This window comes from Ostrinia nubilalis, chromosome 22 (assembly GCF_963855985.1).
Source record: "Ostrinia nubilalis chromosome 22, ilOstNubi1.1, whole genome shotgun sequence".
In the NCBI taxonomy this organism is placed as follows: Eukaryota; Metazoa; Arthropoda; class Insecta; order Lepidoptera; family Crambidae; genus Ostrinia; species Ostrinia nubilalis.
Window position 1 is genome coordinate 70,788 of NC_087109.1, and position 25,039 is coordinate 95,826.

The window sequence follows — 25,039 nt, forward strand, 5'->3', positions numbered from 1 at the left end:
ACTTTAGAAGAAATACCAAGCCTTAAAGAAATCCTAAGGTCCAAACGAATTGATTAGGTACCTACAGCCTTTCTGCGCCAGCAGTTTAGCAGGTGTGATTGAGATGCGGCGCACGTCTGCGATTTCTTCGCGATAAGCGCTCTACACGTTTGGTTTTTGCGGCAGCAAAATTGGTTCGTTGGTTCGTGGCGTGTGACTCGCGGATTTTTACAATTTGCATTTATTCTGGACTAGGCAAAATTTCCTTCTATTTAGCTAGTTTTGGAGTTTTTAGAGTTAAGTGCTGCATTAGGAATTACCTTCATAAAAAACAACACTTAGCTAACGTTTATTAATTTCAACTGACACACACTAAAGTAGGTCGGTCGAGATGCACCAGCTGGCATTTGTTTTGTTAGGCGGTCTAAATATGTCTCGACCTCGACAGTGTAAAAAAGTAGGTAGATATAATGCGCAAGTTTCCTTTTCATTTAATTAATTTTCATTATTTTAATTACGAGTAGGTATATGTCGCAGACGTGTTATTAACAGTCTAGCGTTTGAAAATGTTTAAAATACCTAAGCTCTAATAAGATTTAATAAAGTATAACATTTAGCCATAAATGGTAATTTAATTTAATATCCTTTGTGGATAAATTTATATTTTTACAAGAAGCGTGTAATTCTCTAGTTGCAAATGAGGTAACTCTAAAAGCTCTAAAACTTTAAACTAAGCTAACTCTACGGAGTTGACAATGTCCAAAGGGCTGTCTAGAAACAGCCTTCGAAGAAGTGGACGTTACTTGCTAGAGTATTCATGGGTATTGTAGATTCACTTAATTAACGTCACACAACAATGACAAACCGAATTAAATTAATTATTGCACTCAGATATTCAAATACCGACTAGAGGCACAGTCATCAAATAATAAACAGGAACAACAAACAATGCCTGCCTATGCCTTGCTAATGGAACCTGAATATTAACGCAGGACTGAGTATGGCGGCGGAAGGAGTATTGATACCACTTATTTTTTTGTTCACTTGTAAAACATAACAAACTGAAAGAGTATTAGGTTTCTTCTTTACCTGAGGATCCTGTTATGTGGTCGTTGCATCATGTAATGTGTTGCATGTGGATGCCATCTTCATCTGCCCACGCGAGGCCAGACCAGTCCTGATGAAGACGAATAGATTAGAGGATACGAGGATGCTAAGTAATATATTTTGAATAAACACACTGTTTACAATCAGTGCCGTATTATCCATAAGGCACTTTAGGCCAGTGCCTAGGGGCCCACTATGACCAGGGGCCCAGCACTCCCGATTAAAAAATGAAAAAAAAAAATGTTAAAGATTATTAAGAGATTATTTTTATGCAACAAAACTCAAACCACCTCAAAACTTTGCCTTATTTTGGTTTACACATTCAATCGTCATATTTAGATATTGTGGAACCTGATTCATTTCCGTAACATTGGCATTACTGCTTTGGTTTACATGACAGGTCGACCGTCAACGTCCTTCAGAGGCTAAAAAAAGCCTCACTGCGGAGGCTAGGGAGAGGGGTGAGAATGTGTTTGCTGTAATAATAGCCAATTGCAATGATGGCAATTTAGCCCGCCCTTCAACGCGTTCTGAGGAGCATGGCGCTGTATGGCGCCCCAATCTGGGCGGACGCACTCAACAAGAGGGAGAATGCTGCCCTTCTGCGCAGGCCCTAGCGGGCGATAGCGCAGTAAGTCACAAGGACCTACCGCACGGTAAAGCATGCTGCGGCGTGCGTCCTCGCTGGTACTCCTCCTTGGAAGCTAGAAGGAAGGAAGACATGACTCGCGCGCAGTTTGGCCGCCGCACTCTGGACGCCATTGGTCCTGTTCTGGACCAATGGTTGGAACGACCGCACGGGTTCCTCACGTTCCGTCTGGCGCAGGTGCTGACCGGGCATGCTGCTTCGGTTGGTACCTGCATAGGATCGGGCGAGAGGAACCCCCGCTGTACCACAAATACGGCGCGGCGGATGACACGGTACAGCACACCCTCGCGGTCACTGCGGTCGTGGGCCGGGATCTTTCGCTTCCGAACCTGGTCAACGCCATACTGGGAAGTGAAGGATGCTGGATGGCGGTCGCCTTCTTTTGTGAAGAGGTCATCCTTCAGAAGGAGGCAGCGGAGCGCGAGCGGCAGAGCGATGTTCTCGCCTCATCGCTCCGCAGGCGGAGAAGGAGGTGGAGAAGGCGGTTTGTACGACCGTGGTGACGGTGAGCAAAGCATTTCCTCCGCGACAAAAAAGGGGGGCCCGAAACGAGCTGTGCCTAGGGGCCCCGAAATGGTTAATCCGGCCCTGTTTACAATGTAGAAGCTATAGCAAGCACGTGCTACATGTTAGTGTTGATACCTACGCGCAGCCGGCCGCGTTTATACGGCGCCGGCTGCGCGGGAGCGCCGCAGTCCTTTGCCGGTAAAGCTCACGCGCTTACCTCTGCTCGTCTTCAGGAAATACTATTATACTTAAAGTCACTTGCAAAAATAAATTTCGATTAAAACTAAGTGATAAACAAGAGTCTCCTCTCGTTTGGTTTTAAAGTGGAACGATCATTTATGGCAACCCTCTTGCTCCAGCCATCCATTGTGTGCACGTCCCCCTGTGGCAAGTTGATGACAGTCCAGATAGGAGTGGACAACAATAGTGGGAGTAGAGAGACTTTATTGATAGGGTCCAGTGCTGCGTGAAAATGACGGTGGTGCCTGAAGTGTCACGCGTGAGGGGCTTGTGCCACCAGTTGCTCATGGTCCTACTAAGTGAGTACATAACACACATTTAAATACAGTTATTCATAAATGTCATCCACTTGGTAGATTAACCTGTTTAGAATAAAAAGACTTAAAACTTTTTTACAAAAAAACTTGTTACAAACGTATGTAGTTTACCTAAAGTACCTAGTTTACCGACACAAAAAAGTAAGCAGTGTTTGTTAGGCACTGTTCCCGTGCCCGGGATATAAGATTAGGATGGAAACTAACTCCCTAGTGAGCATAGAGTCCCTATTACCTAAGACACTAAAGTCCCTAGAGCCCTAGCCCTACCTAGAAATCGATACTTAGACATAATAAGGGTGCGAGAGAGGGCTGCGTTCAGGTTGAACAGGGCAGCAACGTTAGGACGGTAGGCAGGCGGCGGTATCAGTGAATGTGTCACTAATGTTTCGTAAAAAATGTCACTACTTGATTTTTTTTACCTCCAGCATAAATTAAATTAACCCGCAATATATTTTTTTTTTACTTGAATAGAGAAAAAATAATTAAATGTCGATTCTCCTTTGCTTGAATGTGGTGTGTAAGTATTAGTTAAGTTTTATTAACCTTTTGTAACGTGGTAGATAGATCAGTCTAGACCGCAGTGCAGGTTTCAATCCGGTTTGGGTCGCGCGCGCAAGAAACCCAATTTTTTGCGACTACGGTTGCATTTCCAAATGACTAAGTTCCAAAAGTAAATTACGATTCTGTTTTCTAAAATAACGAAAGTTGATTTTATGATTTTTAAAATAACAATCGAGTGTGTATTTTTGTGAAAAAATCTCACATTTTCTTTACTAAGTAATTTCAAATCTTATAAATATCATTTTTTTTTTACCGGTGATATTTTAGAGAATAATAGCTAAATATATCCTTAACTATGTAAACAACAATACGACCGTAGTTGGCAAACAAGTTGTAAGGAGCGTAACGTAAAGTTTTCCTTTTGTAAACCGCAGCCGGCTCGTCTACGAAAAACCCAGAGGTCAGAAGTCATTGATCAAATTGATTCATAGGTACTATTATTATCATAATAAGAGTTTGTATAGGTATTTATTATGTATAAACTGATATAGACACGAAACCTTGTGGAAGAATCGAGATGATTAGAGGGCATTGATATCAATTGCTTGGTGAAAGTATGTGAGTACTGTTAGATAGTAAGCATCAGTTAGGCACTTAACCTGTCAAGTACTAGCAAAAGTAGGTACACACTATACACATAACATTCAATTACTATATCTAAACGCAGTCACAATATCATATATCTTATGATCGCCCAGAGTGAACTACGTGATAAATGTAATACCGAAGTAGGCGAATAATCTCGTAAGTTAATAAAATAGCAAAAAAAGCAAAAACAAATGTTTAAATAATTGGAAATGTTCACAATATTACAGTAATTAGATAGGTAACTTTGCGTTATTGGTTATTGCAGGTGACTCCCCGCCGCTGGTAGCAATTACTATGATAATGAGATCAATCAAAGATCGAGACCTGCTTCATGAGAGACACGTGTCACACGTGCGCATATGAGAGACACTCGATCGTTACTTTGACAAGAGATGCGGTGTTATAAATAAATTACGACACATTGAACGAAGAAAATGTTCCACTTCAAATCCATAATATTGACGATTCGGTTGTGATGCTTATCATCACCACGCACTCTCTAAACTTAATAAAGATTTAATGATCGCGCATCGACGCAATTAAAGTCGGGACTCCTCATCAAATAAAGGCCCCAACCATATCAGAATGCGTTTGAAAGAAAGACTAGAACCACGAAATGCGTACGGCCGGTGTACGGATACGGCCACTGACATACTAACACAGTATCTAATGTATTAGAGTCAAGTCTTCGTAGAAAGGTAGAAACCTTTAATGTTATTATTCAGATTCAATAAATGAAATTCAGAGAAGCACTTAGGAGGGCTACTAAGAATTATTTGAAACGAATAAGAAAATATTACTTAGTTTAATCATTAGTGATGTCATAGACACTTGCCCAGACAACCTCCAGAGCATTCGTTATCACGGCGCCTGATGACAGAGAAACCTATTTCAGTAAACGTGCCCACCATGTCCCTGGGAATGGCGATGGGGTGGGTGTCGCTGGTGAGCGGCGAGCGGGAGGAGGCGGACGGCGTGGATCCGGCGGCGGGTACCGGCGGGGACCCGGCGGCGGCGGCGGAGGCGGAGGGCGCGCGCGTGGTGGCGGCGGCGGCGACCACGTTCCTGGCATCACTAGTCGGCGTCCCACTGAGTGCGCGCGCGCTCTCTTATGGGCGAAAATTCGCGCTTATCGCGACGTCGATGTGCTTTGTGGTGAGTCATTAAATCCAGTCTATCCCATTCTACTCACGCTTCCTAATTTGTGCCTAGCTACTCTCAACGCCGCAGTTGGCCAGCCAATGTAAAGTGTAAAAGCTTTTTATAAGCCTATTTGCAAAGATAAATGAGTTTCATGAGTTTTAATGAACGGCATTAATTGTTTTTCCTCGGCTACATATTTTTCAAAAACGATACACGCTCCTGCGCTTGACTCGACAATCAAGTTTATTAATTGAGACAGTAATAAAAAAAATTGTTTGCGTTTTGCGACATGTACAAAAACGCTTGTCTTCAAGGTCAAAGTCGTATAATTAATGTTACATCTCGTAAAGTTTAAGAAAACCCACTTACGTATATGCTCGCCTTGCCCTGTCGTTGACGAGAGTCCCCCTTAAATTGCCCTCTGTCGTTGACGAAACTCTGTTGGTTGCAGGTGTGCTGGTCGCTGAAGCTGGTAGGCGGCGGCTGGTGGGTGCTGGCGGCACGCGTGGCGGCGGGGCTGGGCGGCGCCGGCGCCTACTCCATCGCGCCGCTCGTCGCCAGAGAGGTAAGGGTTATACCTAATGCACAGGCACAAAAATTCAAAGATATTAATTAAATATACACAAAGTATACCTGAAAATAAACCTTGTATTTTCAAAATGGCTCTACCTATACAGGGTGTTAGGTAAATGGGTATATGAGCCGACACTAGCACATTTTAATTTTTTTAATTTTCATACAAAATAAATTTTATTAAATCCAATTTTGTATGAAAATTAAAAAAAATAAAATGATGATATCAAATTTCTGACTTCACCATACCATTTATATGACCACTAGCTTTCCGCCCGCGGCTTCGCCCGCGTGGAATTTTGTCTGTCACAGAAAAACTTTATCGCGCGCGTCCCCGTTTCAAAAACCGGGATAAAAACTATCCTATGTTCTTTCCCGGGACTCAAACTATCTCTATGCCAAATTTCATCAAAATCGGTTGCGAGGTTTAAGCGGGAAAGCGTAACAGACAGACAGACAGACAGACAGACAGAGTTACTTTCGCATTTATAATATTAGTTGGGATGTTAACATGGGCTAGTGTCGGCTCATATACCCATTTACCTAACACCCTGTATACCGAACGTGTTTGGCTAACCCTCTTCCGAACGTCCTGTATTATTTGCCTGTTGCATTAATTTGCACAGATTTTTCTATTTAATGCTAGGTTCTCTGTTTTTGCAGTTAGTGACCGTAAATGTATAAACCAATCCACTGTTTATTTTAGTTTATTAAGAGTAGGCGCACACCTTTGATTTTTCGTCGGCCGATAGTTTAGTCGGGCAGTTGATCGGTATGGGCATGTATGGGAGTGCGCACACTACGCCGATTCGATTTGGCCGATTCTTCATACAATTTAAAATCGGGCACAACTATCGGCCAACTAAAAATCAACGGTGTGCGCCTACTCTAAATCTAACTGTGCTCTTCATGGTCGTCAGATGTGCGAGAAGCGCGTGCGAGGCGCGGCGGCGGCGGCGCTGATCCCGGCGCACAACGTGGGCTTCCTTCTCATGTACCTCGCCGCCGACTTCGCGCTGCCGCACACGTGAGTCAACAGCAGGGATGTTATGGATATCCGTAACCGTAACTGAAACTTTCGGATATCCGCAAAAAAAAATATCCGTAATCGTAACCGAAACCGGTATAATATTATCGCGGTATAACCGGAGCGCATCGCTCCTAGAGCGTCTCCGCGGCAGTACAAATGGCATCCTGAGGGCATTGGCTGACAGGTGGGACTCGCCGCTGCTGGGGCGCTGGCTTAGCTTGCACGTCTCCAGTGCTATGTAAGCGGCTTCATATTCATTATTTGTATCTTACTAACATAGGCTAAGTGGAAATTGTTACTAACACGATTATGGACCCCGGTCTGACAATAAATTTTTTCAATTCAATTATTCCTATATCCGTAACCGTATCCATAAAAAAACTCATAAAACTCATTTATTTTTTGCAAATAGGCTTTTAAAAAGCACTTTGCACGACCACATAACCGAAACTACATATCCATAACATCCCTACACCAACCTCACCACTTAGACTGACAGACTGACTACACACTTTTTGTCGGCCGGTAGTTGGGTTGGCTGTTAATCAGTATTAAGGATAGAAAATGCGCAGATTATACCGATTTAGTACCGGCTGAATCGGGCCCAACTACGTACTTATCGGCCAAAAAAAGTCCGTGGCAATGTTTGTATTCCGTTATTAGTGCACCACGTGGAAGAAATTACTATTCTCTCATAGACGCATTGGCAAGAATAGATGTTCTGATAAGAGTAGACTCCTCGTGCCAAAACGTCTATTCCCATGGTCTTGAAGCGCTCCTCTAACTACCCGGTTGCATTCAATGGTTGCATTGAGTCACTTTTAATCAAATAAAAACCATTGCAACTGGTCACTATCAATTAAACACAATTAAACGCTATCAATTAACTTGTTCTTACTCCTACAAAGACCGTAGTTTACCTACAAGATCTAATGATATAGAACAATTTGCGAAAAACGTACATCACTGAAGTTGGTAAATGACCTGCGAAAATCGCTTTTTAAGCACTCATCTTGATAAATCTCGCTCATAACACTCAACTCCAGCTCTAAATGATTAAAAAGTAGGTAGCGACGAGCCTGGGCTTACAGCGGACGTAAAATTTCAATAACCGTTCATCTGGCGGTCGCTAATGGAGGCGGGTATCTGCTCGACGCCCGGGAATAGAAAATTCAATTAAAAACCCCGTCGACTAATATACGCAGTCGACAATGTCCAGTGGATATTGCAATTCTGTTTCCAAATATGGAAAAATATTGTTATGCCTGCTCTTGATTGATAAATAAAATTGGATATACATTTTCAATTGCACCCTACATTATTAATGGTCCGATGCTATTCAAATTGCAGTTATCCATGAACATGCCTAGCAACGCCCACAATATTATAGAGCATAATTAATGAAATTACTTTAACGCAAATGTAGCAGCGTCTAATCATCATCATCATCATCTCAGCCATAGGACGTCCACTGCTGAACATGCCTCCCCCAATGCTTTCTATGTGACCCGGTTGGTAGCGGCCTGCGTCCAGCGCTTTCCTGCTACCTTTATGATGTTACCAGGGCCAGTTTTCGTTGGTGTGGGTAGTCAGTCCGCCTCCGGAGATTCTTAGCACCCCACACCCCGCTGTAACCCTGCCCGCTACCGTAGCCAGGAACAGCGGGGCCACCGGAGCAACATCTAATGAACGTGACTGAAATGTAATGATTGTTCCGCAGGACGATCCTGTGGAGCTGCCTGAGCCTGTCGCTGCTGCACTGCGCCGTGTTCCTGCTCGTGCCCGAGTCGCCGGCCTACCTCGCCGCCAACAACAAGGACAAGGTACAGCCATTCATTACATTTACATTTTTATCTACTATATAAAAATAAGTCGGGTTTTCCTCCCTGACGCTATAACTCCAGAACGCACGAACCGATTTCCACGGTTTTGCATTCGTTGGAAAGGTCTCGGGCTCCGTGAGGTTTATAGCAAAGAAAATTCGGGAAAAGGGGGTAAAACAGGATCCACGCGTACGAAGTCGCGGGCGGCCGCTAGTCCCAACTTCCCAACTAATATTATAAATGCGAAAGTAACTCTGTCTGTCTGTCTGTCTGTCTGTCTGTCTGTCTGTCTGTCTGTCTGTCTGTCTGTTACGCTTTCCCGCTTAAACCTCGCAACCGATTTTGATGAAATTTGGCATAGAGATAGTTTGAGTCCCGGGAAAGAACATAGGATAGTTTTTATCCCGGTTTTTGAAACAGGGACGCGCGCGATAAAGTTTTTCTGTGACAGACAAAATTCCACGCGGGCGAAGCCGCGGGCGGAAAGCTAGTATTCTATAAAAACAAGTCAAGTTTTTGTCTACACTAATATTATAAAGAGGAAAACTTTGTTTATTTGTTTGGTTGTAATGAATAGGCTCAAAAATTACTGGACCGTTTTTAAAATTTCTTTCACCATTCGAAAGCTTCACTATCCACGAGCAACATAATAGGCTACATTTTATTTTGGAAAAAAAATATGTAGCCCACGCGGGCGAAGCCGCCGGCGGAAAGCTAGTTTAAGATAAATAGGAAAAGTTACATAGAAACTAATACATGAACTCCAAGGCTAGAAATAAGCATGATAATTTGTTAGCGAAGCGATTGTGTGTAGGTGTGGTGAATGGTCCTGAACGTGGGATTTGATTTCTATTAGGATCATTTAAATAGAAAATATCGATTCTGAATAGAGTACGGTGCAGTCTTGGTCAAAATCTGGTACCCGTTTGCAACTAAAATGTAGAGCTTGATGTGTACGCGATTGTAAAGCACATTTTGTGCTGCACTGGTTGATCTATGTATGTGAGTTAAGAGTAAGGTATTAAGGTAAGGTTGTGTATTTAAGGTATTTTGTAATTACTGAGAAACGAATTCCTAAGGAAAACAAATCCTTAACATGTTACAGGAAGCAGTGGCGTCCCTGGCGTGGCTGCGGGGCGTGGACGTGGACCACCCCTCGCTGGCGGAGGAGCTGGCCGCGCTGCCGCCGCCCGATAACGGCGTGAGCACCTTCGCGCTGCTCAAGGACATGAGTAAGTCATCATCAGGTCATTTAGTCTCCACTACAGTAACCACTCTCTACATTTTATTCCCAACGGTGGCCAAACGGATAGAGGAGATCTGATGTTCACATACATTTTTCTAGTCGCTTCATACGATATATTATTATTATAAGGGGTAGTCCTACTTTACTCTGCTGTAACCACACGACTACTGAGTAAAGTATGTATGCTCTCTGATTGCTAGCTTAGCGAACCTCTGTGCTGTGGGGAACCAGTCATACTATGAGTATAAAGAATAAAGACGTACTCTTTATATCTTTATATCTCGCCATATGTTTGTCTCGAAGCGCTGGTAGGGCCCAAAAGATAAGGAGACATGTAAAGTGCCCCATAAGGGCTAACTTTTCTTTTTTATTATTTTCTATAATAATTTTGACGTTCATAAGTGCCACTTGTGGTCTAAACTGAATAAATACTTTTGATTTTGATTTTGATTTTTTTGATTTTATCATAATTTCAAACCATTTATTTTGAATGTGTATTATTTCCAGTAAGCGACCGCAGTCGCCGGCGCGCGTTCATCATCAGCTTCGTGGCCATCGTCGGCCAGGAGGCGTGCGGAGTCTACACGCTCATGCAGTTCGCTGAGCGGACCTTCGTGCTCGCGCGGGACGAAGCAACCACTAGCGCGCTAGAAATTATGCCAGACAATGCAACCTATGCGCTGAATGCCACCAGTGCATGGAATATGAGCGATATACTAACTACCACTATGGTGCCAAATGCTACGAGCGCTCTAGAACATGGCCTGAATGCAATGAATGCTACGGTGGTGCTCCGTACGAATGCGCTGCTGACGCCAGCAAGACAGGCAGTTGTGCTGGGAGCGGTGCAGTTGGTGGCCTCTGCCATTGCTTTGTACCTTGTGGAGAGGGTTGGGAGGAGGGTAAGTTGTCAACAATTTTTAATATTAATTCCGCAATTAATTGAAATAAAGAAAAAACATAGCTCGCAGAACTGATGGCCGCTGGGGCAAAAAAGTTCTCGAGTGGCTGATTAGTTGGACCGACCATCCGGTGAAGGTCGTGGGAGGTGCCTGGAATCTGGATACGGGCGGTGAAGGACCGGTCGATTTATTTTTTTTATGGGACGTGTATAAGTGCCCTAGTAAGGGCCTATGTACTGAATAAATTATTTGAATTTGAATTAGAAATCCTTGGGGAAGGCCTTTGTCCAGCAGTGGATGTCTTTTGGCTGAAATGAACGGACGAAAGAAAAAGGAGAGAAAGAAAAATTTTATACCTAAAATTATTCATCGAGGTACAGGTACCAAAATGGGGTCTGCTCTGTGCCGTGACGAGAGAGCGTGTTAAAACCTCTGGTATACTGCTGTGCTACCGGAAAACGCAGCGTGGAACGTCCACCTACAAGGTGGACCGATGACATCGTAAAGGTAGCGAGGAAGCGCTGGACGCAGGCCGCTACTAATCGATCAACATGGAAAGCATTGGGGGAGGCCTATGTTCAGCAGTGAACGTCCTATGGCTGTAATAATGATGATGATGATGACTGCTGTGGATACCATTTGAAGCAAAAGCGAAATATGCCAATGAGGGATATCGTTTTTATACTTAACAGTTGGCACCCCTGGCGATTGACAGGACCTTACTCTACAGTGGCGCTAACTGGTGAGCGCTAAAACGATAGCCTTCATTAAATGCTGGCGGTCCTTTTCCAGCGGCTGCTGATCACGTCTGCGTTCGCGACGGGCGGCTGCCTGGCGGCGGGCGCGGGCGCGGCGTGGGCGGGCCGCGGCGGCTGGGCGGGCGCGGCGCTGGCGGGCGCGGTGGCGGCCGACAACGCGGGGCTGCAGCCCGCGCCCTACGCCATGCTCGCCGACATGTTCCACTATCAGGTAGGTCCTTTACAAAATAATACTTATTACTAGGGATCAAGGTCTAAATGGTTCAGAGCTTCTAGCAATATAATTGTTATAAACTTTCATGGTCACTAACATTCGAACAGTTATCCACAGGATTGCTACCTTTTTATTTACGAGCATCCGAAATTTCGGCACTGTTGCAAGCGTCATGATCACGGAAAAGGTACATGGTAGAAATTCTTATAATTGCTTCTAGCAATAAGTTTTGGGCTGATAAATGGAGAGGGCTAAGAACAATTACATAAAATTTAAAATCTAACATCATGTTGCAGCTGCATAGTCCTTACTTCATTACTGCACTATGATACCACATGTATACGTTGAAATAGATAATTTTAGATTAAGTGATATGAATGAAGTGGACAGACGACTTTATAATTGTAGCAGGAAGGCGCTGGATACAGGCCGCTATCATTCAGCCAATTTGAAAATCATTGGGGGAGGTCAATGTTCAGTAGGCTATGTACGACCTATGACTGAAATGACGACGATAATGAAGTTTTTGAAGCGTGGCTGGTCTGTTCTTAATCAGTTATTTTATTTCTTCTTTCCCTTACCTAACCTGGACATTGTTTCCCAGTTCCGCAGCGCAGTGATGATGCTGTCGTCAGCTGGCACGTGCGTGGCGAACGCGGCGGAGGTGATGGTGTTCCCGGCGCTGGCGGCGCGCGCCGGTCTGCCGGCCGCGCTACTGCTCGCCGCGCTACTCACGCTATCCTACGCCATCTTCGCGCTATTCGCCGTGCCCGAGACGCGCGGCAAAACGCCTGAACACATTTACTCGTTATTAGACAAGAAGAGGAAGGAAAATGATGTCGAAGGCACGGACGAAAAGAAAGAAAAGGATGTCGAAGGCACGGATGAAAAGGAAAGGCGATCGGAGCCAGAGTCTGATAGCACTCGCGTGTGAACCCAAAGAACTTTGTAGGATAAGTAATGTTATGTAAAACTGTTAATTACGATAAGTTACAGACAATGTTAGTGATGTAAACGTTACATAAAGTTCTGTGATAGTACTAAATAAAGATGAGTGAGACAACAAATTAATACAATTTTAAAATATACAGAGTGTCCCAGAATGGGTGAATCAAACTGCTAGGGGAGGTAGCTCTACTAATGTACTATACCTAAAAAATATGAAAAAAATAAAGCTCATGAGGACACAAAAAAAATGTTTTTAAAAAAGTGAAAATAAATCAGCTTTGCCTAAGTATCTGGCTATAATTGCTGCGTTTGGAGTTTATTTGTACTTTTTTCTTATTAATATTAATATTGTACCTACATGATCGCTTCGTTTATTAACAAACTTTTGAAAATAATGACTAGATTTCGAGTTTAGAGTTTCGAATATTTAAAAAAATGTTTCGAACTCAAATTTTTTTTTTCATATTTTTAGGGATAGTACATTAGTAGAGCTACCTCCCCTAGCAGTTTGATTCATCCATTCTGGGACACCCTGTAGGTACATCATTCTGAAAGCAATTGCAAACTAAGGCCCAGTTTTTTGATTCGTTGTTAAAATAACCAATAGTCAAAATTGACAGATGTCAAATGACAAGTTGGGCCTAAGTGCATTATAAATTTCAATAATTTTAAATAGGTAACTTCAGTGTGACAGTCTTATCGCTGCAAGTTGCAAAGCACAATGGTGACGTAGGTCTACTTAAGTAACTATTCTATAAGTAAATACATGTTTTAATATTAACACGGTGTTTTATTTTAATAAGAACCTAGGCCTACTATTTACTTAGTTATAGGTTTTTGTAATAGATACATAACATAATAACGCTTCAAGTTTTTGTTGTTTATGAGGTAAGTATAAATAAACACGAGTAGGTAAGTACTAGACGCTAATAGTGTTTGATAAATTAATCATTTAATTTAATTGATTCTCAGTTTTGTTACTGGGCTCTACCAGTCTCGCTATAGGGCACTTCTTCGAAATCGCATTCTTCGGCTGATTCATATGGACAAATTTCAAATTCAATTTTAGGTTTGTAACATAGACTCATATGCAAATAGGTACACCCAATAACATATATTTGGATAAGGGACTCGTTTTTGTAAAGTAGTTTTCAAGATATCGACGTTCAAATATTTTGTGCCCATATGCATCAGAATTTGTTACATATTAATCAAAAATAGAAATAAAATTTATGATATTTATGTACAATTGGCTCTAAATTAAGAAAATAATCATATTATTACAAAAACAATGATCTGTTGTTATGGAAAAATGCAACGATTCTACAATAATTCGTGAAAAAACTTTTTTTTTAAACTTTAGTATACATCCATAATATTTTGTCATCATCATAATCATTTCAACTGAACATAAGCCTCTCCCAATGATTTCCATAATGACCGGTTGGTAGCGGCCTGCATCCTGCGCCTTCCTGTGGGAGGACGTTCTACACTGAGCTTGCCGGCACGTAGCTTCCACTCCAGAAACGTGCTATCCCATCGGCCATCATTTCTGTATACTACGTGTCCTGCCCATTATCACTTCAGCTTGCTAAAACATCGGACTATGCCACCATACGACTTTAGATCGTTTACGGATCTCCTCATTTCAGATTGATTGCATGAAAAACAAGCATAGTCCACTCCATAGTACACTATGCAACTTTGTGGTTCGTAAGCCTACAGTGAGAGGACGCTTTTCAGTACAATTTGTCATCACTGATAAACACACACTGGATGTAGACTTTCATCTTATGGCACTAAGGTATTTTAGATGATTACCGAGCTGTATCACTTATCCAAGCTATCGTTGTTAAGACGTCCACCCACAAGGTGAAGAAGGTGAGATGAGCTTATAGAGGTTGTGGCAATGGCAATCAGGTAATCTCGAAATCATTGGAGGCCTATGCTCAGCAGTATATTATTATGTGCTATGGACGCCATAAGTGTAGCTGAAATAATAATAAAAATAAATAAATCGTTGGCAATTTCATACAGCGCCATTTAGTTACAAAATAAGCAACAAATATGCTTGTGTTATGGTTGCTAGCTTAACGGATATAACTACGTATTTACTGTTTAAACACAAATTATTCTTAGCATAAAAATGATGTTTTTTTTATTCATAACAAGACCGCAATCGCACCTGGTCTTAAGTGAGATGCAGTCTGGGATGTCATTCTTAGTTAGAAAACCCTTTTTTGGTGCTTGAAAGACCAAAAACTAATTTATTTTATGATTCATATAGGGCCCTGACCATATGAATCACGCACAGATAAATCAGTTTTTTGCCTAAAATCGAGCAATACTCGTCATACATACAGACTACAGTGTTGTCATTTTTCTACATGAATCTATAACCCAAAAGCATCACAAGAAAGACAGATTAGATTTTTAATGCAATAATGTAATTTTATAAAGTAGGCATTGTAATCAGCATGCCACCTGAACCAAGCACAGATGAATCAAGTATTTGCCTTCGTCACACCAGGTTCTAAGCCAACCAGCTCCACGTCTGCCTTCTAGCTCATCCGTTGCAAGATGGGCTTGCTTCCACGCCAGAAACCAGACTCTCATGATTAAAACCTGACCAGTTATGGTCAAGAACAGCTCACGCCATATGAATCAGTATTTTATGCCGGACACTGCTTATTTATTTTTTTGCGAACAAACTAACTTAATTAAAATTATGACACATTTTTTTTGTAGAAGGACAACTCATTAGCTTTCGAAATAATTTTAATTTATATTGATATATCAAAAGGAAAATGCTACATCAACCATTTTGTTCCGGAAAATGGCTAACGGACACACCATATGAATCAGAGAATCACACTTCAAATATTTTTATTTTGTATAAAGAGAGCAATTATGTCAAAAATGTAATTTGCGCCAGATAGGGCTATAGCTAAGCTATACGAAAAAAAATATTGCATGCCATTTTGTTAGTTGGTTACAGAACTATACCCAAAGACATCGAAAATTTTGCCTCCGAAGAAATACCCTATAGCGTAAAATAATAGACAATACTCGCGCTGGTGTATTGCGCTCTCATCGTGCTGTGTTGGGGGCCGGTTGCCGCGCAACCGCGTCCACATCAATACTGATTTGCTGCTAAACGTGTGCCGATCCGTTTCCAATTTACTGTTCCTCTTTTATTGCATTTATCTCGCAATTTCATTCGCGTGAAACCAAACAAAACACTGCACCTATTGAATTTGAATTGATCTTGATGTTTCAAGCGGATTGTTATGAAGATAAAATGACCGGATCTTAAACGTAACCAAGTGGTAAGTTTTGTTTTGCTTATTATTTTCAACAAAATAAGTGGCAGCCATGACCTGAATGAATATAAAATTAGTAGGTAATCCCAGAATGCATTTAATTAAAACCTAGCTAACCTAAGTACGTTAATGAAAAAGGGCTATTATAAAGTCGATGATTATTTAAAAGATAAAAATGTTTGGGATGCGTAACTGCCTAGCTCGCATAAATATTTATAACAATGTATTTTGAAAACCTGTAAACCTTTGAAAAAGAGGCTGACAATAGTGTCTGAGTTTCTTGCGCTGCTTCTTCTCAGCACTGGCCCATTTATTGTCCTGAAGCAGTGGTAGGGTTAATACTGGGACGTGTAAAAGTGCTTTTTTAAAGCCTACTTACAGAAATAAATGAGTTTTACTGAGTTTTTTACTGAGTTTTACTAGCTAAAATGTGACTTGCAATAATTGGATTTCACAATGTTACAGCCATTGTATAGCTAAACCGGCCTTTGTGCAAGTCATTGGGGGAGCCTTATGTTCAGCAGTGGACGTCCTATGGCTGAAATCATGATGATGATGATGATGTTTAGGCCTCTTACTTACTCGAAAGGTCGCGAGAAGCACCTGGATGGTGGCAGCGCAGAACCGGTCTAGGTTCTAGTCCCACCCAAACTAAGCAAAGCTTGTACTATGGGTATTAGACAACGGATATAAACATACTTAAATACTTTTTTTTGTAAATACATACTTATTATACATAGAAAACACCCAGTTCAATACAAACAAATATGTTCATGCGCACAAATGTTTGTACTGTGCGGGAATCGAACCCGCTACCTCCGGAATAGTAGTCCGTTTCGAACCACTACACCAAACGGCCGACATATAGCTGAAACGATCCTTGATGTATGTTCCAGCAGCTCCCCGCGATGGGCCTGCTGGACAAGCTGTCGGGCTGGCTGGGCCGCGGGCCCACGGAGGTGACGGTGCTGGTGCTGGGGCTGGACAACAGCGGCAAGAGCACGCTGCTCAACGCACTGCGCCCGCCGGAGCAGCGAGCCTCAGCTCTCGCGCCCACCGTCGCCAGCACCCAAGACCATTTCTCTAGTCAGTAGCAAGACTCATCCATCTTCATCATCATAGGCCTCAACCCAATGATTTCCGTAAAGATCGGTCGGTAGTGGCCTGCATCTATCGCTCCATCATCTATCTTGCTATTAGTTTTTCATAACCGCTTTTTTGTCCATAATGAAGAAGCTCTTAGCTTTCGAAAGAGACCCTCAGGCCAAAGATGGAAGCGAGATTCATCCCGAATCCTAAATCACAGTAGATTTCCATTTTGTTTTCCAAGTAATAATAAATAGGTCTACTGATTTTTACTCGAATTACTCTTGTGCTTTTCTGTTTTTGTTAGGCAGAGCAGAAAATGTTCTGTTTTTACGTACCTAGATGCGAATAGCACAGCAAAGTCTCAGGTTTCTGCCCTTTTGCCATCTTTTATCACTCCTAATTTCACATGATTTGTGGCCAATAAGTAGGTATACCTAATACATCGTCGCATGTAGTCTCCAGATAACGCAACAAATTGTCCCGGGCGCTGAACTGGCTGAACCAATCAGCGCGCGGCGCGGCCATAACTCTCGTGTCGGCGGGTTTACGACTGACGCGAGCTCCTTCGCTGCTGCGGAGCGAATACAAAATGACAAAGCGGCTTAGAGATTAACTTTATTCAACCACACTTGGGGAATGTTGAAAGTCCTAAGGTCCTAAGCGTTTAACGCAACACTTATTATGGCGCAAGTGCACTGTGCGGGAAATTGGCCAAGACGTAATAGTGTGAACACCTTCTCGGTTACTTTTTCCTTCGCCCACCCGTGCGTCGCCCATACTTCGGTGTGCGGGCTAGCGCTTCGACTTGGACATTTTTTTGCCTAGCACTGCAGTACACGCGCCCCTTTTTTTACACGAATACACGCGCGGCCTACTCTGGTAAGCCAATTTAAAATCACTGTAAATCAGTTTATAAGCAAATTATGAATAGAATTAGTACTATGTAAATGATAAAAGTGTTTATTATAGGTATTTTATAATCAAAGTTTCTTTATAAATATAACTATTTGGGATCAAACATTATAAACAGATTTAAAAGTTGTAAATTTTTTGGACCAAAATTGCACTCTGAGACCAATGTTAACAAAAACAATTTGACTGAAAAAATATGATTAGTTTTTTATCTGTCATAGTATTCATGACTTTCTACTGCCTGGTACACGGTGTAAGTCCATTTGTTACAAGTCTTTCATAATTTTTTTGTCGAGTGATTTCGGACTTTTGAGTAGACCCGTAGTTTTGACGGCCAATTTTAGAAAAGTGCGCAGACTCTAGCGACCCGAGCTTTACTGGCTTACTGACAAATTTAGTAAATGAGGCTTTCCCGGAATGCCAGCTCTCTGGCGCAAGTTTTCAAAAAGTTATAACGTAAAATATTACCCTGGTCTACTATAGTAGTCCGCGCGTGTACTCTAGTGCTAGTGTACTTGCGCCATTCGGTTAGATGATGTCACATACTGACCATCTCTCATGACACCAGGCGGCGGCGTGGCGTTCAGCGCGTGGGACGTGTCGGGCGCGCCGCGCCACCGCGCGCTGTGGGAGCGGCACTACCGCCGAGCGCACGCCGTCATCTTCGTCGTCGACGCCGCCGACCACCTGCGCTTGGGTGAGTGCTCCTGCTTGCAGTGGCGTAACTATAGGGTGGCAGGGCTGGCAAAATGCCACGGGCCCCGACCCGAGGGGGCCCCGGCCCAAGTCTCTCGAGCTGCTTCAGGGAAATGGTATGAAAAAAAGCCCTAGAATTTGCAACGGGCCTCCACTGTTACGTGTTACGCCACTGCCTGCTTGTTACCTGTTAGCGTGTAGGCATACCTTAGTTCATCATCATCATCATTTCAGCCACAGGACGTCCACTGCTGAACATAGGCTTTTCCAATGATTTCCATATCGCCCGGTTGGTGGGCCGGCATCCTGCGCCTTCCTGCTACCTTTATGAGGTCGTCGGTCCTTGTTGTTGTCCTTTATGAGATTTTGGGTGGACGTTCTATGCTGCGTTTTCCGGTACGTGGTCTCCACTCCAGAACCTTGCTGCCCTATTGGCCATCAGTTCTGCGTACTATGTGCTCTGTCCATTGCTACTTCAGCTTGCTAATCTATCGGGCTATGTCACTATGTGACTTTAGATCTTTTACGTGACATCGAGGGTGGCACGGCCACCCCAGAATGGTCTGGTGCCCCCACCCCAGGTTGTTGGGCTACTAATTTAAAGATGATAGTTGATAGTACTAACCATGAGCTATAGTCTGGTCTGCGAGCACGTAGAATTTTGTCCAATGATGACTGTGCGACGGGCGCCCGCAGTGAGTGCGCGAGCGCGACGGCAACATAATTACGCGCGAGCGATAAGGATGGGTAGCTTGGGGTCATTGGACGAAATTCTACGTGCTCACAGACCGGGCTTTAGATACTGATCGCTGATACGCCAATGCCCATCGGCCGTCAGTTCTGTGGCTGCGTACTCTGTGGGTGGGCTGTCCATCCATTGCCACTTCAGCTTGCTATCTATGTCAGCGACTAGTTCGTTTACGATCTCCTCATTCTTGGTTCGATCACGTACTCGTAAAGATAAGTACCTCAGTGATTCTTGTTGAAACTTGTTCCATTATGATTGCAGTGGTGGCGCGCGAGGAGCTGGAGCTGATGCTGGCGCACCCGGACATGTGCGGGCGGCGCGCGCCGCTGCTGGTGTTCGCCAACAAGAGCGACGCGCCGCACGCGCTCGCGCCCATGCAGACCGCCACAGGTGACACGCCCGAACTAAAGCAAACATAAACTTTTTCTTTAAATAAATAAATTATATCCTTGGACATTTTACACTGCGCCGCTAGTCCCAAACTAAGCAAAGCTTGTACTATGGGTACTAGACAACGGATATAAACATACTTAAATACTTTTTTTTTTTGTAAATAGAAATAATACATAGAAAACACCCTGACCCGTCACAGAAATTAAAATTCATCATTTCAAATTATGCCCGGCCGGGAATCGAGCCCGGGACCTCTCGGCAAATGGTCCGTTCTGAGCCACTAACTAAACGGCAAAAAAATTCTTTATCATTTTATTTTGTTGTTTATCGTTCGTTTCAGCCACATCACGTCCACTGCTGGACAAAGGCTTCCCCCAAGGATTTCCATAACAACCGGTCCTACGCTACCCGTATCCAGGCTCTTCCCGCGACCTTCACCAGATCGTTGGCCCACCTAGTAGCCCGCTCCATCGCCCTTTGGGTGACTTTGAGACTTTTTATGAGGCCCATAGCAAGTGACCACGTCTCAGATCCATATACCATCTTTGGCAACACACACTGGTCAAAGACTTGATACTTAAATGCGTTTTGAATATTATTGAGAGCGCTGAGATACTTTTTATTTTTTGCATTCATCGGCATTACAAGAAAAAGCAAACATTAAAAAATCTCACACAATACAAAACTTCGTCATAATTAAGATAAACTGCAGTTACTCTAAAACACGAACAAAGAAACAACAAAATAATGAAAACAAGGAAAATTAAGTTAAAAATGAAGTTTGGGCTTATTCATTTTTCGCAATATTTTCTTGTTAAAATTTACTTATCTGTGTGAGTTTCCCTTAACCTGTGCGGGTCGCGACGCGTGTCTCTAGGGGCGGAGACAGTTGTACCTGTCCTGTGACAAACCCTTCTAAAATAAACATCGAGAGTAAGAGTCGGTGAAAGAGCAACGTTTTATTATTGATGGAATCGCAGCCCTGAAGTTATTTTAGGGGGAAGTTTGTTTTTGGAAGTTGTCTTATAAAAAGTTAAATAAGGTTTCAAAAAGGAATTATAGAGGTACCTACTCAAGATAAGGTTTTTCCAAACATAGTGTGCTTAATTTTAAACTTTAAGTACGGCCAATTAAAATCCCTTCCAGTGGGTTCCGAAAAAGCCGCGCTCGAGGTTGATTCCCCGGCGGTCAATTATTTTGTTTGTAATCGCGACGAGCGGCGCTCGAGTGCGCTTCAATTAGTTGCAGTCGCTCGAGTGCTTTAATGAGCTGAAACCTCGGCCCGCGGGGAAATCGCTCGACTTTTCAAACGCGTATTCGATAATGTGTTGGGTGCAAGTAATACTTTTGTTTTTATCTAACACTTTTCTTTATCATTTTCTCTGAGACTTTTCCTCTACCATTAAAGTCTGTTCGCCTGACTGTAGCTCAGCTCAGGGAAATTTTTGCTAATTCATTGTTTTTAGGGTTCCGCACAAAAAGGATAAAAACTGTACCATATTACTAATAACAATCGTTGTATGTCACTGTCACCAGGCTGTATCTTTTCATCATGAGGACTCGTTATGCGAATTTTTAACACAATTTATTTAATTAATTTTAAAATTATATCTCGAGCGAGTTTGGAGTCGGCCCCGGCTGCTGCTTCGCAGTGAGCTCACGGAGCCGCCGACTCACTCAATGGCCAATCGCCGGCGATTTACTTTAGATTACTCGAATTTCGCGGAATTTCACTGAATTTCGGATCGCAGCCGCAACCACGCTCACTGCAACTCGATAAGCTTAAGGCAATGTTGAGCTTAAACGATTTAGTGTTGGTTTTACCAGAATTAACGGGGAAAATATCTTTAGCTAGATTCCTGAGTGCTAAAGCGTATAAGCGAATAAGTTTACGTTAGCAAAATGCCTTGTAAAAATATTTTACTCACTTCCCTACGAAAATACACTAATAAGTCCAATACAACAAGGATTTATGTCTAAAATACCAATACGTGCCATCACACGCACATTAAACACCAAATAAGTGCCATCGAGCTTTCAGCAGATGCTGAACGGTTCCATGAACTTACTGCGTCGATTCACTCGTGCTTTTTACCAGTTTGGAGAGTGTACTGTGTATGTAGGCCAAATCCTTTCTTTGCCTCTGTAAAATGGAGAGGGTCTTTCCTGCAGTGGACATCTAAAAATGTGATGATTGTATCATTATTGTCCCAGCACTGGGACACCAAATGACCTGATTCTTCTTCTTATTCGTTACGCTCTTGGCAGAGCGGTCGTGGTCACGTTTGAGGCGTTGTTCACATCGGTTGTAGAGGCGGATACAACTCTCCGCACGATCTCCCTCCATCTGTCTCTATTGGCAGACTGTCTGGTGATGATGACGATTGTTGTTGCAGCACTCGGCCTGGAGCGCATCACGGACAAGCCGTGGCACATTTGTGCGTCGAGCGCCATCTCGGGCGCCGGGCTGGCGGACGGCGTCGCGTGGCTGGCGCGACAGCTGCGCGACATGCACATGCACCACTAATGATCATACTGGACAATCAAACCACTGGGATATGTTCCATCCAATGTAAACTGAATGATACTAAACTTCACACTGGTATTCCGACATTAGCAGTCACAGGATAGGTCCTTACTTACAGATGGCAAGTCAAAATAGTAAGAATAAATTAATAATACTTCACTAATTATTCCTTTTTTAATCTACGAGTATGTTCCACAATAAAATATAAATGATATTATGAGTAGAATAGTAGGTATACTATTAAATAAGTGAAGTCATTTTAATTAAGTTCAACTTTTGATTAAAAGTAAGCTTTATGGATTTATTTTAATCTAAGTATTTTGTATAATACCTAATTTATACACCTTGGTTAAGAAAATTAATTTCTAAAAGCTTTTATGTAAAACTAGCAGATATTTTTCACAAAGTAGTAGGTATGTGCGGTTGTTAATTGTAATAAAAATACTCTATGATATGTTCACAAATAAAGTTTATTAAATTAATGTATTTTGATTGTTTTGCCTTTAGGTTTCTGAATGTGCTGGTAGGTAAAAATATATCATGACGTTTTCCAGCTCGATTTCCCAAGGAAAACACTTTTATAATTAGACTAATGCCCATCTTAAGTGACCCCTATGGTAACACATAACAGGAATTTTGTTTTCAAAGGGGTCACTTAAAATAAGGGACTGATGGTGAAAACGGGCATAAGTCTTCGTGGCCTAACATACACGTGCTAAGTGTGTTGAACTTAATATGCCCATTGTATGTAAAAAGGATTATCTATCTTAGAATAAAGACATCAAACAAAGTCTAGGCAAGCGGCCCAGTTTCCAGGAGGCCCACAATGGAAATGGAGGCTGCGGCGACTGTCCTGGCGTGATTAGGGGCAGATCCATTCTTTGTTAATGACATCTTTTATTAATTTAGATCTTTGACCTTATTTGGCGTGGCTAGGTAAAGCCTCTGTCGTTTGCCAACGTTGTAATAAAGAAGTCTGTTTTCTGACTAAGGGTCTTACTTACTCACTTAACTTAGTCACTGCCTGAAGTATGAGGGCGGCACGGGAGGGATGACATTGACATTATGACGTTACAGGGTATACAAATCTGAAGTCTCGCTGACGTTTGACCGTCACAAAATAACCCTCCCATACCTCCGGCATTGACGGAGTTGCGATAGACTTATAGTTGAAATCTGAACAGATTATGAAAAAACTAAAAACTTACTTGTTTCTTGTAATTTTCTTTTTTGTTATGGTCACTACTCCCAGTAGCGCAGAACACAACGCATTTGATACGAATACGTCACGTAATTGTTTTTACATCGGAGCCTTTATTAGAGTGAAACAATAAGATCGCGTGAACTTATTGTTCTTGTTTATGAGGAAGAAAACTGATATTAAATCAAGTAAGAAATAATAATAAGCGCTAAAACGAACAAAATAAGGGCTAAGAAAAAAGATCTAACATAAATAAAATATTGAATAAGAAGTACACCTACCAATATCATGCAGAGGAGGCAAGACTGCCTGTAAAGTAGTGGTGACAAGCTAAATAAAACATCATGTTATTTAAAATGAAAGCTGTAACCTATGTTTTCAAAGTGAAATTAAATTTAAAAAGACATTCGCGAGACAAGGCTTTCTGCCAAAATAATCTCACAACTTCCAAAGTCTCTACAAGTTCTAAAACCACAGCAGCTTTATATTCATGCTGTTTATTTTGTAAACCACGTGCACGTTCACGGCTCAGAAGTGCATCCTTTGACTGAACCTCAGAATGGGTATTTCGCCGAAACAGTAAATTTTCTGTGTCCAGGCAGGCGAACACATGTTTTTTTATATCTATCTGTATAAAACTATTTTTATGGGAAAGTTCATCAAAAGTTTTATTTGTTTTTGCTATTACAATAGCAGAAACTACAAATAAAACCGTAGAAAAACTTAATCAAAAGTCGTTTTTCTAATTTCCTTGTTCTGTCCATTACTGTTGTTTGCCAAAATGAAGGCACATTATAACAAATTGAAGCGTAATTTAATTCTAGTAGCACTCTCTTTACATTTGAGAAACGTTTGGCTATCGAAAAATAAAAACTTTAAATGTCAAATACTTATAGGAAGAAAATAAAGTGAAGTTAAGTTCTTGTCCAGGTCAAAATTATAATTTCCCTGGGTCTTCTTTTCGACCATTGTAGTAACGAAACGAAAAAACTTAGAATGTAACGCACTGCACCGTTACAACTCGGCCATTTCGTCCCAAGAGACCATCAAGGCAGGACAGTACATCGTTGATCAGTTTCGCGACAAATCGCGTAAGTAGGTCCCTCCTTGGGTTTTTGTTTACTAAAAAGTCAATTTCTTTGGGCAGTTTTTTGCAGCTAAACAATGGATTAATTTTAATGTTTATTTACACAAATGTAGTGTCTGTAGGGGTTAACCCATAATTTAAATAATAAATGGATAGGGTAAATAGGTTTTTGTTTGTGGTGTCTTTTAGGCATAAATCTAATTTCTTTGGCCCTAATTTCCTTGTTTTCCGTGGCTTAAAATGGCCTAGGAAATTATAAAAGACCCTTTTTAATTAGGCGTAAAGTCAAATTTTTAGTAAATAAGTTTAAAATTTACATTTTAAGAAATGGGTATCAGAATAGATATAGCACAACTTGTTTTTAACTCTTAACTCAATCTACTGCATTTATCTTCCTTAGTTGTGTAAAAACGTTATAATGATATAATATTCATTGGTATGTTTGCTTGCGAAGGTACACTAAAATGGGTCGAATTAA

The 25,039-nt window shown here is 42.0% G+C and overlaps 1 protein-coding gene across 1 annotated transcript; it reads left to right on the forward strand.

Annotated features, from left to right (window-relative positions):
• The first annotated feature begins 2,400 nt into the window (after positions 1 to 2,400).
• Positions 2,401 to 22,273, forward strand: LOC135083000 (facilitated trehalose transporter Tret1-like). The gene is made up of 13 exons (XM_063977761.1): positions 2,401 to 2,781; positions 4,844 to 5,103; positions 5,543 to 5,656; positions 6,585 to 6,691; positions 8,415 to 8,517; positions 9,623 to 9,749; positions 10,271 to 10,665; positions 11,458 to 11,634; positions 12,242 to 12,568; positions 16,805 to 16,994; positions 18,478 to 18,606; positions 19,615 to 19,743; positions 22,143 to 22,273. Exons 1-13 carry the CDS (start codon positions 2,715 to 2,717, stop codon positions 22,271 to 22,273), a joined length of 2,256 nt encoding a protein of 751 aa, XP_063833831.1. The 5' UTR covers positions 2,401 to 2,714.
• The last annotated feature ends 2,766 nt before the right edge of the window (positions 22,274 to 25,039 follow it).

What these genes read in the sequence shown, in the direction of transcription:
- LOC135083000 (XM_063977761.1), top strand. Translation starts at nt 2,715, where the DNA reads ATGACGGTGGTGCCTGAAGTGTCACGCGTGAGGGGCTTGTGCCACCAG. An exon ending in CGACGTCGATGTGCTTTGTG is followed by an intron (nt 5,104 to 5,542) that starts GTGAGTCATTAA and finishes TGTTGGTTGCAG; the next exon opens with GTGTGCTGGTCGCTGAAGCT. An exon ending in GACTTCGCGCTGCCGCACAC is followed by an intron (nt 6,692 to 8,414) that starts GTGAGTCAACAG and finishes ATTGTTCCGCAG; the next exon opens with GACGATCCTGTGGAGCTGCC.